Source organism: Passer domesticus, chromosome 1, assembly GCF_036417665.1.
Source record: "Passer domesticus isolate bPasDom1 chromosome 1, bPasDom1.hap1, whole genome shotgun sequence".
Lineage (NCBI taxonomy): Eukaryota > Metazoa > Chordata > Aves > Passeriformes > Passeridae > Passer > Passer domesticus.
In genome coordinates this window covers 143,982,110-143,997,671 of record NC_087474.1, presented here as the reverse complement: position 1 = coordinate 143,997,671, position 15,562 = coordinate 143,982,110, and the positions used below count along the sequence as shown (strand labels likewise).

The 15,562-nt window shown below is 39.4% G+C and overlaps 1 protein-coding gene across 1 annotated transcript in view; it reads left to right on the top strand.

The window, feature by feature from the left end:
• SYBU (syntabulin) overlaps positions 1-15,562 on the top strand; it is a 40,104-nt gene that overhangs the window by 13,347 nt on the left and 11,195 nt on the right. Inside the window, exon 3 of the mRNA XM_064394804.1 lies at positions 271-468. Coding sequence (XP_064250874.1) covers positions 271-468 — 198 coding nt within the window. The remainder of the gene's footprint in view (positions 1-270; positions 469-15,562) is intronic.

Here is a 15,562-nt window from a genome sequence, read left to right as displayed (position 1 = left end):
ATGTAGCCTGTGATTTTGTATTTTGTCAGACCGAGTAAAGAAAGTACTTGCCCTTGTAGCTTGCCATAAGGTATTCAAGATTCTTCACAAAATGCATGAAACAAATAGCTTCTCACCAGGTTTCAGAGCCAAGGTTGTACATATCACTTACTGTAAAGAGTTGTAGTTCAAACACTCCTTCGTTTATTCTGCTAACACTCTTTCTTTTATTCTGCTAAGTTTCATATACTTATTAGTTAGAAATATTGATGTTTTCCCTTTTCTCTTCAGATGACACTGGCTGTCCTAGTAGCCAGTCAGTATCTCCAGTTAAGACTCCTTCTGATGCTGGAAACAGTCCAATCAGTTTTTGCACTGGTAGTGATGGAGATTTTTCCAGGAAGAAATTCAGTCCAGGGTCAATGAGTGAAGGGAATACACAGCTGGCTCGATACAAGAAGGAGACAAAGACAAGCCTTGTAAAGCCCGGTGAGTATAATTCCTTTCATTTCCTTAATTACACTTTCTAATTGACTGGTATATTTACAGGTGTCTACATACATAGACACCTGTGTTGTGCCACCTGTCATATCACTAATGCTGATAGTAAATAAAATAGGTGGCTTCTTTCTGTGGAGCCACCTGAAAGATATGAAAACACTATTGTTATTGTCCTTTTCATGGAAATATACTCAACTGACATCTTCACTTTTTTTATGGTGAGGCTCGATGGTGATATCAAATAGCTGAAATGGATTTCATTCTGTTTCACAGTTAATTGCACTCATATTTCAGTGCCCAAAGATAAATGACTCTTAAAATAAAAAAGTCTTGTAATGTCCTTAAATTTATTGTTGGATCCTGCCTAAACTTTGTGCTGCCAGGCTCTGACAGCTCTGGGGATATGAGATGTCTGACAGGCAGCCTGTGTGTGTGAGTTGGCCAGATTTGGACCTGTAGTGCAATAGCTGAATAAAGAGTGTATCTCCCAGAGCCTTGGGCTAATGGGCCTCCTCAGACCACCAGCTAAATCAGCACCTGCTTGTTGCACATCCAAGACTAAATACCCAGATGTGCCATTGGTTCCTGTAATTTTAGTCAGTTGATATAAAATATTTTATATCATTTGATTCATGTACAGGCAGCTCTTGATTACAAATGGTCAGGATGTTTCTGCTGCTATTTAATTAATCATGGAGACAGAGTTGGCCTTGTACATAGCCAGCTGCAGAACTGACATGGTTTATGAGCTCAGGTACCTCCTGACTGTATTGTTTCCAGAGTCATTTTACCACTGGAAGCAATTTAGATACTTCCATGAAAAAACAGCTCAGATTTGCCAGCATCATGTTTAATCCAGAAACAGTAGAAAATCTGTTGCAAAACCTCTTCACTGGCTTGGTCATTGGAAGGGTTGATTAAACCTGTTTTACCACTATCCCTGCAAGTTCTTTGGCTCATTTCATAGCACCATGTTACTTGAGTGTTCCCAGTCTCCCACTGCTGTGCATAATGGCTGATAGGTAATATTTTTTACAAGGTTTGCAGTGAAAGTGGTATATTACATTCAAATCCGCAGCTGTGGCTACCACAATGATTTTGTTTGTGAATATGAATGTTGCTTAGCAAAATGTGAATAATGAATGCAAAAGTTTTTTTTCTAATGAAGAGTCCTATACTCATGGAGAAGAGTTATGCACCTTTTTCAATAAATTAATTAACTATTTTCAGTTTTACACTTTAATTGCCTTATAGGATGAAGTTATTAGCCTTTTGCAATATTCAGCAACTGGATCTGTTTTACAGAGTACTTCTAAGTTACTCTTGCCAATCTCACAATTTTTTAGTGAAAAACTGTTCAAAATCATGTCATAGTGTGAGAGCTGACACAAGTGTGACATGTCAGACATGGATGACAGGGGACAGCTACAGTTCATTTTCCTCAGTGTTGGCCACAGGGGTTAAAGTGGTTTTCTTCCATTGCTATCTCATTCCATAGCTTCAGATGGACCCAGTCTCTTCCTCATGACCTACTTGCACATGAATTTCTCATGACTCAGTTAAGAAGATGTAAACATTGTGCAAAGAGGAGGCATCACCATGTAGCAAAACACTCAGAGAGTAACCAGAGGTCAATAGAAGGGAAGTGGGATATGGAGGAGAATAACAGCAACAGGTCCTTGTCATATATAAAAGAAATTGTGTGTAATTTTCTCTTTACCAAAAGCCCTTCTTGATTTATAGAGATTATATCTCCTTCATATTAATCTAAAATGGCTTGTGACAGTAACTACATAGCAGGAGTCATGTCCTGCACTACATTTTTACACAGCTACATCCATCACTATGGACCTTCAAAATTCCTGTCATTTTGCTGAAATCTGTCTGTTTCCAGTATTGTTTTCTTGGAACATGCTGAATCTCAGAAGAAACACTTACACAAATATTTAGATAATTCAGGAAATGTCAGAAAGGGATAGCACTGAGAATGAACCCTGGGATGTTTTTGGGCTGTTCCCAAGCTCTTATACTTTTCTGCTTCTCTAGTAACATCACTTCATCTTTCTTTTCTGTACTTCAAAATGCAAAATACACATAGCCTTTTTTTCCTCTCAAACAGCCTAAGGCCTTGTTATATGAGTCTAAGCCATCTTCACCTCTTGAAGTATTAACAAAATAGATTAGGCTATCATTCATATTTTATGTAGTTTGCATAGAGAACCATACATAATCCTGAAGTGCTCTTGCTAAACCTATAAAGTATTTATAATAATGAAGAAATTATTCATTCAAGATAGATGGAAGTGGTTTATATTGTGCATTAAATCTGAATCACAGCAGTGTAGAAGTGAATTTGGCTTAAAACCTGTGCCTGCTTTCCCAGGGAGGGATGGAGAGAACAGGAACATTAAGGAAAATAATAGAACATCCACTCTCAGATATAACTACAAGCCTTTTAATTTCTGGATTTTAGAAGTTGGTTCTTCTTTTAGATGTGATTCACTTACATAATATTAAAAGCAATACAAAATGTGTTGCAGAACGTGTCCTCACAAAAAGGCACAAAAAGTCTTAACATTGGTCTTAGTTTTGTATCAAGATGCTGTATTGTATCCTACACTTCTTGTAATTGAATAAACAGAACCATAAGCACTTCTACATGCTCACATTCTTGTGCAGTCCTCCTAGAAAGATCCCTCCTGAATTCCTTTAGTCTATGTCCACATCCTGTTGAGAGCTGTGGGAATTGCTTTGCTTCTTTTGACAGTCTTTCTCATCTGGTTTTTCAACTTCCATTAGAACGCTTAGTGAAAGGATTCATAATCTGCCTCTTTCAAAGACATGGATAAAGAAAAGAATCTTTAGCAGAAGTGTCAATAACTTTTAAAAGTCTTGCATGTTTTAACTAACACAGATGTATTTAAATCTCTGTCAGCATCAGAATTTGAGAAGGACATCTGATCAGCTGTTTTCAGCATTTCTGTAAAGTTTGGGTCTTCTTGCATTTGGTGTTACAGGCACACTTGGGACAGTTTACTGAATGTTTGCTGTTGGAGCTGTTTCTTAAATCCCATGGAATTGCTGAAGTTTCACATGAAATTATGAAGATCTAAGAAAAAAACATTAAGGCTGTCCCAGACCTTTTAGCACCTTCAGAACTCTGCAGAGCAGATGTGTAAATGCCATGGCACAAAAGGAGCCCTAGGTGATACCCCATTAGGATCAGCTCCCAAACCTTGTAAGGACTGTCATTCACATCTTAGTACAATAATAAACATTCCAAGTAGCAGAGGACTATGCAAAAAGGGTTTTTTTTTTTTCACTGCTAATAAGACATCTAGCCATTTATTACTGAATCTGGCTAAAATAGCAATATTTTGGATTTCAGTGTCATTGAACTGCTACGGATTATATTTCAAGAAGGGTGGGAGTTTGGACATTAAAACTTTTTTCTGTGTAGATTAATGGGAAAATGTCAGAGGCTTCCACCACACAGAGCACCTACATTTGCTGGACAATAGGCAATAAGCACAAACTGAAAAACAAGAAATTCTATCTGGACACCAGAAAACACTTTTTTTGTCTGTGGTCAGACACTGGCACATATTGCCTGGAGAAGCTGTGGAGTTTCCATCCATGGATGTAGTTAAAACTCAGCTGGATATGGTCCTGGACAGCCTGTTCCAGCTAGACTTGCTTGAGTGGAGAATTGGGCTGGGTGGCTTCAAAAGGTCCCTTTTACCTCCCAGCGATTCTCTAATGCTGTGTTGCTGGACTTTGTTTTGTCTTTTAAACAGTGCATCAGCCAGATCTATAGTTAAGTATTTGCAAGGCACAATTCATGTTTTTCCTGCCCTTGTTTGCCACTTAAGTTCATAAAAATGAAGGTATATTGGGAAAAAAAATTATCTTTTAACAATCACTATTCAACTAAAAAGGTTATTTAGCAAATAGTAAGTACAAGGCAAAGTAATCTTGTACTCAACATGTGTTTCCTTCTTCTTCCTGGTGAATTTATTAAGCCACCGTAAATGAGCCTTGGGATAGGGTGTCCCAGTCTGAACAGATTAATCTTTGAAGGCTTCGGGACAATTAGGAGTTTCAGGAGAGACAGGTGGAGCAGAACGTATTGCCCTTACTTGGTTGTGAGTATTCAATAGGTGCAGGTACATCCAACATTTTTAGTCAGTGTTGGAGCTGATAGTGACCAAAAGGGAGGCAAGGAAAATTACCCTAGACAACTGGAAATATTAAGACTAGAATTTAAATAAGCCAAACAGATTAGAGAAGAAATGGAAGTGTTAGCTGCAAAGCATGTTTTATCTGTTAACAATGTCTGGCTGTTAAAATATAATGCTTTTCCTGAAGTTTGGGGTTTTTTCATTCTTTTTTTAATTGTCTAGTATGTGAGGATTAGATTCCCAGGACACTAAATTTCCAAGAACTTATTTCTGGGAGTCCCCTGTGAAAGCAAGGAATAGGGACTAGTTAATCCATTAGTATAGAATTAGCAAATAAATTAATCCATATTGCTATTTTACTTCTGTATCTGTCTGTATTCTAAAGGTAGTTGCTTTGGTTATTTTAAAAACAAAATACAATTTTGATTTAGGTTATATTCCTGACATCTGGCTGTATTATTTTACAGGTATTTTGTCAACTCATTCCCTCATTTCAGTCTGACAGTGTGGGGAATAGCAGTGTCTGACTCTGATGTATGTGTGTGTATGTGCTTCACTTGAAAAACATGAGTTGGTGTGTAAGTTTTGTGAGAGTATTGTCTTACAGGTAATTATGGAAATTTATTTCACTGTCAAGAACTTCCTTGTGAGTGCATCATTTGCAATGATAGGACTTTGTTTTATCTTGGAAAGTTCCATAAAATATTAGAAAGACATGTTTTACCAGCACATGTATCCAAGAACATTGTATCTGGTATTTGCATGACTTTTCTTTATTCTCTGTACCAAATTTCTGCAAGCAGTTGGAAAATAATAGATCTGTTGTCCCTGTTATTCAGGAGCAGCAGAACAGAATACAAAAACCAAGTTACAGAATGTGCTAACTTGTACAATTCCTATGGCATGCAAAGAAATTAATGAATCTTTTTAACTGCTTGCTAGGACGTCTACCTATTATGTTGAAACCCTTCTTAAAATGCTGCTAGTGTACTGTGTATTCTAACACAAAGTCACACTGTTTGGTTGTTTGAAAAAAAACCCACCCCGAAACCAATGGAAAACCTCTGTTTGGAGATAGCAAAGTGCATTGACTGATAGTTAAAACAAATTGGCATTCTTCATTCCATCCCACAAAGGTATGAGCAATAAGAAGACTGGTGTCTGTCTTTTTGCTGTAATTTATTTAACAGGACCTCATAACCCACATTCCAAGACTTCCCCTTTTCTTGCAGGAGGGATAATTTAGAGCAAGGGTATGGCAAAGAACATTTAACCCGGTTACAAATGCAGTATTTAATCAGTGAACACCATGTTCCCATCCTGCAACCAGTGATAACCATACTTGAGTGGTGAAATTGGGAAATTCATGCTTCCAATCCTAGAAATATTCAATTACTTAGATATGTGGCTGCTGTCACATGCATAAGAATGCTGAAATTAGGAAATGGGCTACTTCAGGTTCAGTGTACTATAAATAATTGGTCATAGAACAAAAAAGGTTCTGAAGATTGACCAAGTGAATTGAGTTGATAGCAAATAATGGAACGTTTTGCCTATTACTGACCATTAGTTCTTCCCTTAAATTACTTGAATTAATACCAAGGAATCTCCTGATCTGACTATGTTTATTGATAAGTGTAGAGCATAGATTCTCTGACAGGTACAGAGGAGTTGCAATTGAAAAGAGAAAGAGCAAAAATCCAGGTTCCCTGAGTAACTTAAACCAGATGTGGAGGGCTTTACCTTGGGCATTATATCTTTAAGCCACTTGATATTTGGCAAAGAGCATATACACAGTGGTCAAGTACTTGTGCTTCTGGAAGGCTTTTGATCTGTTTTTTAAAACATCACCTTGGCATAAAAAGGGAGGAAGCATCTTTCTCAGATGTAAGCACATGCTTTGAATGCTTCACTTCTGTCTTTCACCTGATAGCAGCCATTATAACCATCCTGACATTCAAATCCAACCATATGCATCATTTGTTCCCTGTACAGTTTCAGCCACACTCTTCTCCCTTTCTATTATCTGTATTTCATAATTTCATTTGTGACACTAAAGTTTCTGAGACCTTTTCTAATACAGAATCGAGCAAATACAGTTGTGGAAGTTTTTAACGCTATTCATTTTCCTCAGTTACTTTTGCTTTTCTTCTTTCCCTTAGTTACTTTTGCTTTTCTTCTTTCCCTTCACCTTTCATTTTGCACCCACACAAAATAGCTACTGCTGATTTTCTAAATAAAAAAATGTTTCTGGATAATAATTCTCTATGTGCTGAGTCCTCCTGCATATTTTACTGCTTTAATTTCATGTCTGTTGCTATGGAGCAGTGCAGATTTGCTTGCCTCACTTGCCAGCACAGGGAGTTATTAAGGCCTCAGTTCTGTGGGTCCCAGAGGAGCAGGGTGTGCTCTGGAGAGGATGCACATGCACATCTCACCCTCCAGAAGTGAGGACACCCTGTCTGGGTTCCAGCCCATGCCATCCTCAGAGCTTGTGCTGCGGAGTTGAGCCCAGAGGGACATCACCCTGCAGAAGTTTGGTGGTTGTAGCAGTCAGTAAGGGCTGGAAGGTGGCCAGCCTGCGAGGTTTGGGGGATGGTGGTGGGGGTGATACTGCTGAGGATCTGGCATTTGCAAAGCCCAGCCTCCCCCACAAACACCTGGACATCCAGATTCTTATGGCCCCCTTGAATATTTCCTTCTAGTTCTAGACCCAGCACAGCAAGTAGATGCCGTTGGTTGGACCTTCTCTGTCTGGCATAAATCCCTCACCTTTTGTGATTCAGAGGAAGTGAAATTGGACTCTAATTGTCTCCTTAGACAGCCTTCAGTAGCACATGGGTTCTGACTGTCTCTGGTCCTTGTGGTTGGTTCCACTGCTTAAAGGACACAAAACAGCTTTAACAGGTGAACCTGCCATTTCCCTTCTGGGGGTTACAGGAGCTGTTTTGGAGGTGAGGGACATGTGAATTCATGGTCTTCATCCAAGATGAATAGAGCAGAGATGGCCCCAATTTATCTGACCTCCCAATCTGCAGTGTAGGGATTAATTATCTTTGCCTGCATGAGTGCACTAAGGTCCTATTTTATTTTAAAGGTGATAGAATGAATGAATCCATTGTATCTAGTGTGTGACATTTCTGACCAAATATTGAAGCATTTACTTGAGAAGTCACTTGTTAATGTTAACTGAGAATGGGACTGAGGTTGGCTCAGACATGGAAGACTTCCATGTTTAGTCAGATGAATCCTACCCGCCTCTCCTGTGTCCTCATGAGACCTCTGACACCTCTCCTGTTGGCTCTTACTGAAGTCAACCACAGTCTCTGTGACTTTTCTTTCTCTTTTTTGGCTTCTTTCTTTTTTTAATGGAAAGGGAAATGGGAATTTCTTAGACATTCAATTGTGGAAGAAAGTTTGTGCTTGAAGAGCACATTGGACCTTCAAGTAGCTCTCATTAGATGCTTTTTCCTCTTCCATTCATCCCTGATAAGCTCAGGTACTCTCCATTTGTCCAGTTTGTGAGGACTGCTGCCCAAGCTGCCTAGCATTGCAAAGGGAGATTCTGAATCCCATTTTGTGCTATGGATGCACAGAAATTAAGTGTTTTTAGTTAACTAAAGTCTAAAAGCTAACTAAAGTCCTAAAGTTAACTAAATACACTGAAGTAAGTGCTAGAGTTAACTAAATACACTGAAGTGAAATAAGTGCTCTGTAGCTTCTGAAAAATAATACTGGAATATAACCAGAATCTAAATATTTTAAGCAAAAGATGCTTAGAAAGGTAGGTAAAAATTATTAGCATAGCAGCAGGTTTTTAATTTAGATTCATATGTATTTTAGATTTAAACTTTTAATTTAAACAAATTTGTTTGAATTGTTGGGAAGAACATGTTCAAATACCCAAACATTTCTTACAAACATGAATAAGCAAAATATAAGCTACAAGTAGTGCTTCAGCTTCAAAGCATTTCATAGTATTTAACACAGGTCTACAAATTCCTGATAAAGTGGCATAGAAAAAACATCTTTTAATTCTGTGTCACAAATTTTATAGTACAGCCCTTTCTAAAACATTATTTTAGATGTTGCTTAGAAGAGGCATAGGCAATTAGTGGGTAGGCTGTGGCCTCTCAAAATATATTTCTTTGTTCAGAAGACTCAGGCTGCAGCAAGTGCCCAGATGTCACAGCAAAAAAGGAGGATCTAAAAAAGAAACCAGCAAGATGTAAAGGAGCAATTGGCAAGTAGAAGCTGAAAGCCTGAGTCCCACCTGTTCTACACAGTGACCTGCCCAGCTCTGCACTGGTGGCACAGACCGCCTGCAATTCAGGGCATTGGGCAAAAATCTGCAGTTACATACCTCCTTCCTTACAATAAATAAATAAATAAATAAAAGGAGGTCCTTGTTGCTTAGTTCAGGAAATGGAAAGGGAACTTCGATTTAGATGTCTGTGTGTGCCTTTTGGGGGATGGACTATGGCACAAAGCAGAGGAGTGCCCTAATACAGAGCCGCCGGGCGGGCTGAGGGGATGCGGGGTGGCTGCTCCCAGGGAAGCTGCTCCACTTTCATTCAGTTCCTCTTTTACTGGGCGTTCAGAGCTGAACTCCCAGCAGGCACACGGTAACTCCTTTGTCTCTCTCTCCCTGGCCCATTAATTGCACTGCTGTTGCTCCAGACACACAGAAAGTGGGACAGCCACTGTCACAGGCAGATCGTGGCCCGAGGATGCCCGTGGCCTCCAGCTTAACCTCGCTCCTGGTCCAGGAGAGAGCCACTGCTCTGACTGCAGTCACAGGCAGGAGGGGACCTGGGTGTGGGGCTTCTGTAGGCACTGCCTGGGATGCTGCACAGGATGACATCCGTGCCACACAATACATCTTTTAGACCCAAATGCCTTTTGATAGAAATGAAGGTCTCCTGGGGCTTGCAGGGATGTGCTCCTGCATCAGGAAAAGGCAGCTGAGGGCCTGGCATAAGAAGGGCCCTGGGGTTTAGAGGTAGGTATTGAAGATGGCAATAGCTGTGATCTTTAGTAAAAACAATAAAATTCTTTTTGTATATTCAAACAGGTTTGTTTGGGTTTTTTTCTCTTCTGCTAATCCAGAGCGGAATTTGAGCCAGAAAGGAGAAACCGATGTTATACACACTGCACACTCTTAAGTACTTGTTTTAAAATCTGTGTGAGGTCAACATAGAACATGCCTTGACATTTGTTTATTTACTGCAGTGAGTTTTCTGTGCCTTGTGTTTGTTTTCTGTGGGTTTCAGCCCACTTGTGCATGAGAAAGAGTCCATTATGAATCTTCCCTTAGGAATTTTTTTTTGTCCTCTGCTTTTAAATTACAATCTGTATTATTTATGCCAATGTTTAAAATAGCTTCCTAACTTTCCCCGGTTAAAGTACTCTGAACCTATTCCAGATACATTTTCCTATGCACAACTCCCACTCACCATGAGTTTTTATTTCAAGTAATTTTTCAAGAAATAACATGCATCACAGCCAGAACCCTGTGTTGCTGTTACATAGTTTTCTTTACACTTTTCCAGCAATATTCCCCCTCCCATGATAAACTGTGTTGTCAGTATGCATTTTTATCTTAGAATAAACAAATTGCTTTCCCTTAATCTCCCTTCATAAACAGTACCCTGCCATGCTGTTATCATTACTGTTGACCTTTTTTGGAATTTCTCCAGGTTATTAATGCATTTTTAATGAGATTCATGGGATTTAAAGTGTTTTCTGAGCAGTGTTTACTGGGGAATTGATAGATTATTTCCTTTTCTGGTTTTTTTTTCATCCCCTATTGCTTTTTTGTTTGACATCTTACTATGTTAAAAGCAGAGCTGTGCAAACAATTGATTTGGGGGTTGCTGCCAAATCAAAACATTAAAGAAAATCTTTGTTTCAAACTGAACAAAGGCCTATTCAGTCTAAAATCTTTTGAATTTTTGGGGATTTATGTTTTACCCCATTTTTAAAAGAAGAAAGGCATTTATTAGCTTTCATAATTAAAGCCTAATTTCAAACAGAAAGTAGAAAAATCTGATTTTATATTTTTCTGGCCATGTTTGACTTAAATATCAAGACTTAAAAATTAGTTTGACTTAAAGATCAGTTTTCTCTGATCTTGTTTTTTTTTTCTGGTGACCAAATTACTACCTAAAAGATTTGTTTCTGTCAGAGTTATTATTTCAAATACTTTTGAGCAGTATTGAGTGGATAAATCAATACATTCCTTGTGTTTATATATCTGTATTTATGCATAGGGATGGAAAGCTAAATTAATGAATTATTTTAGTCATGCCAGTCTCACTTACTTGATTTCACTGTTGTTTAAAGGCATTGGTGAGTGGGTGGTGCCTGGGCTCAGAAAGGGAAGGTAAAGCATAAACAACTTATCAGATCTTTGCAGATAGTGGTGCCATTTTAAACATCTGGCCTATTTAAGCAGTGGTATTTTACTTGCTTTTATGTATGTAGATATCTAAATCCCAATGACACTGTGCTTTAGATGTCTTCACTCTGTTTTGGTTGCCCCTTGAAGTTAAAAATTCTGAGCTTGGGAAGAGCCTAGGAGAAAGGAAAAATGCATGTCCAGTCCCTGTTTCAGTAAAGAAACTGCAATAATCACAAAACAAAACCCAGCAGCCAGAACAACTAGATAGAAGTTTCTCAACTTTGCTAAAAGTCTAGATTGCAGAGAGCAGTTTTCTCGGCTGTGTTGTGTGCAGGGTGGAGTCTTCTGATGGAGGTGGGAGCTGTGGGAAATTCGGGCCTGTATGGATTTCACCCATGTAGCAGGAGTTAATGAAGACAGGCATTCCAAACTACTAGGTGGTTTTATGGAGGAGCTGGAGAAGGGCATGACAAGCTGCAAGGATGGGGCCTCATCTCTTTATCAAGTTCTTATTGCTGCATGCTGTGTTCCTGGGGGTGTAATGGGGACATCATGTGCAGCATCCTCCCAGTTCAAAGCTAAGCCTGGCTCTAAGAATCCAGGTGGAGCCTTTCTTTCCCAAGAAAAGCAGACAGCATAAAAGCTGTCATTGGGTTTGTTTTGTGTGGATCCTGATTTATGTGGTGTAGTGTGAAACACCCACCCAGGTCTTTTGAAAGAGCCATCAAACCGTTCACCTCTTTTGAAGCTGACCTGCTTCTAGACATGCACAGAAATGAGTTTGGCAGAGCTGAGAAGCTTTGCTGAGTGTGACTGGTGGGAGGTGGTTCCCAGCTGAGGTGGCAGTTAGGGAGAGCACCAGTTCCAAAACAGACATAACTCCCCCCAGGAGCTGGAGACCCAGCCTCGTTTTGTACATTCAGCCTCCAGCTACTGCAAGGTGGACATGGCTTTCCCAAGGACTCTGAAATGTACCGCCTTTAATGTGGCATAAAAAAATAGTAAACCTGCTTTATAGTAGTGTATTTTATATACACCATTACATAAAATGTATTTTAAAGAAATGAAAATTCTGCCAGGCTTGTTTCATATTTTATTAGTATTACAATGTCTTGCTTCCATGCTGAGGCACTTCATTACAGGTCTGTGTTCCACCTTTCTTAGATTCTGTAAATAATAGGAAGCTGTTGGCTTTTGAAGGCTCTGTCTGTTTGCTAGAGCTGGTGGAATACAGCTTGACCACAAACCTGCAAGGATGAATAAGCTGAAAAAGCACAGGCTTCTTGTCTGTCATTTTTGCTTCTTAACAGTAAGAGTGGAAAAAAAAAAGGAGCAAATGATGGCAGTCATAACTTGAAACGCATTGGCCTCAGACCCACCTTGGATTTGTTACTGTAAAAAATATAGCTTATGCAACCAATTGCGTAAGGTTTTGCTGTTCTTTTCAACAGATGGCACTTGAACTTCATTATTTTTTTGTAATAATTTCAACATGTGTGTTACAGTAAATATTTTATTAGCTTACAACAAATTTTGCTTTTCATCCTGGAATTGCAGGGTTGTTTCATCAGTTACCCCCCAGATATGTTTCTCCATCCAGTGTTTTTCCCTTGCCTGTTGAAAACATGTCAAACTGATTTAAAATGTTTTATGCACATTAAAATGAAAACCATATGTCTTATATTAAGGGTGACTGTGCAGAAGCTTTCACTTGAATCAGGTTTTGCATGCAATTTCACGCACTTGCAGATACACTGTGCCCTCCTCCTCCTTGCACACAGGGACCAGATTTGGGAGAATCTGTTGTTGAAGGGGCCTCTGAAAGCCCTTTGTTAAACCTCTGCCACCAATGTGACAGGAGGGCTGGGATCTTTTCCCAGTCTCTGATGAAGTTTGCTGCCTCTCTGTGTACTGCTATGTTATCCGTGCCAAAGATGACATTTTCCAGTTCCTAAAAATACTTCTGACCAGCCTATCCATTTCCCTTCAAACAGACCAAATAGTACTGCCCAGTACATTAAAAAATCCCCTGAGGTGATACTGCATGCTTGCTTATAAAACATACTTGTCCATAGGTTATAAATAATAATAATTTATAATTTAAAATAATTTATAAAACTGTCAAATGCAAGTTTAGCATTGCTTATAAAACTCCCAATGTCGTTTTTGAATCTCCAGTCTCAATGTTTGTATTGAGGTTGGTGTAGGAAAGCAGCATCCTTCTGTCTCTGATAACAAAGAGCCTTTTTGTTTGAACATGAAGATAAGTTCCCCCGACTGTTCCCTTCTGCTCCATGAGCATATGTTCCCCCTGACAAAGGTCACTTCAGGTTCAGAAGAGTGAAACTGTGGGAGTAGTTTTTAAGGTGTTAGAATGGCTCAAGCTCCATACAGAAGCACAAAAAAATAATTAGGTCAGGCTGACTTCTGTATGAAAAATAGCCTTAACAATACATATAACAGCAAAAAACTCCAACTTGTAATGCTCTTTGTCTGTTCCAACATCCACTTTTGGCTTCTCTACAAATCAGTGAATTAGAAACAATTAAGAAAAACACAAGCCCAGATCATAGTGATATGCAGAATATGCATGATGGCTCTCAGCCAATGTCAGTAATTATTTTGTAGTGACTGTGTTTTGAGAGAAGATCTTGATTGATTGTGGCTTCACAGAATACATAAGTCACATTATGTATTCATGTTGAGATCTGCAATGCTTATAATTTGCATGAGTGTGGTTCAGATTACTACTAAAACTATAGTACTTAGATCAGAAAACTGCTTAATGAGATTAATTATTTGATAACAATCCTTCTTTCAAAGTAAAAAAATAAGCAAGAAAAATGAGCCAAAATCAAGATAAATAATAATTTGTAAAATTGCATTTTGATCCAAATACAGGGAAGCAAGATCTGTGTTGCAGTCCTTCCCAAAAGTGTGTCTGGTTTTGAGCTGCAAGTCTTCTTGCCCAACGCATTTGAACAATTTATGGAGACACACACCCAAAGTTTTTCTCTACATCCCCTCTGACTGCATCTCTGCCAGCTGCCCAAGATGCCAGCTGTCACTGGGCCAAGCGCTCAGCTGAAGTGTGACCATGGACCTGTCTGCTGAGGGAGCACTGTTGAGCAGTTGGGTGGATGTCCACCAAAGAGTGGGAGTGATGGTTTCATCCATTGGCCAGTGCAGTGGGATAGGGAAGGGATGCCTGTTGCCTTAGGATTGAGGATGCCAGACATTGCTGTACCCAGTTTTTTGCCATTATTTGTGGAGCACAACTCACAAATGTGAGTTCAATGACTAAACCTCGTATAAAACCAGAGGGGTGATTCAGTACTAAAATCCAAGATTCACAGCAGAGAAAATGCCAGATGTGCCCACAGGAGATGCCAGGGAGAAGTGCCCGTCTCCCAGACTTAGTCACTTGCCTGTAGTCCTGGCTGTGCCCACATGCATGCCTTGGATTCACTGTGAACCTCCATCCCAGAGCCAGACCATCTTTGTGAGTGCAGGCACCCAGCAGGTTTCATTCCTCTAAAATATGGGCAGTGCTAGTGCTACCAGTCTGTGCTGTGTCACATCTGAGCAGTTAGAGTTTGAGGAAAGGATCTGAGTCCAGTGCCCTTTTTAGACCAAAGGAGCCCAATTCTACACTAATCCTAAGAGTTCCTGAACCAGTGCAATGTACTGGGCACCCTCAGCTTCCTCCCCTCTCATTGTAGTGGAGAGAGTGACACCAGCAGAGGCAGAGCATGTGAGAGCAGCTTTTGTCACCTAAAGATTACAGCAGTCCACATGGGGGAAAGCTGTGGCCTGTTCCTTGCTCTCAAGGTTACATCTGCTTTTACCCAGTTGCTGTTCAGTGAGAAATGTAATAGTTAAGTCCAAAATAGGAGTCTCCCATACAATAATCCTAAGTCAAATAAATAATAAGTCAAAGGCCAGGGACTGGAACCAAAACCCACTGTCATCTAAGGTCTTTACACTTTGAATTCAGCACATTTCCCACTAGGAGACTTTGCTTCAAAATGGGTTATTTTTAAGGGTGTTATCTGAAGAAAAGCCTGAAATGTTAAAGCAAAATTTCATTGCTTCTTTGCATTTTTTTTTTTACATTTGTCAGTGCATGCAAACAGTGTGGTTTTCTTTCCTAGGTCGTTTGTGGTGTACAAAATCTTGCAGGAAAAACCCCATATTAAATAGAAAAATAAAAGCAGCATTACTGCTTCCTGGAAATATACTGCTTATGCTGTTAAATATTGGAGCTAGAGATGTAGCTGGGAATTAAAGCTCTCAAGATAAATTCAGCCAAATCTCTTAAAAATACAGGTCCTTTCATTAGTGGACATTACAGCTGAATTCTCTCTACTTTTCTGGCTGTTTCTAGTGACGTTGCTGGATATTTTTCCACACAGTCAGGCCCAAGCTCTGGGCGTCTCAAAATCAAGCTATCTAGAGAGACAGCATGCCACTTATTCCTCAAGTAACTGCACCAAAG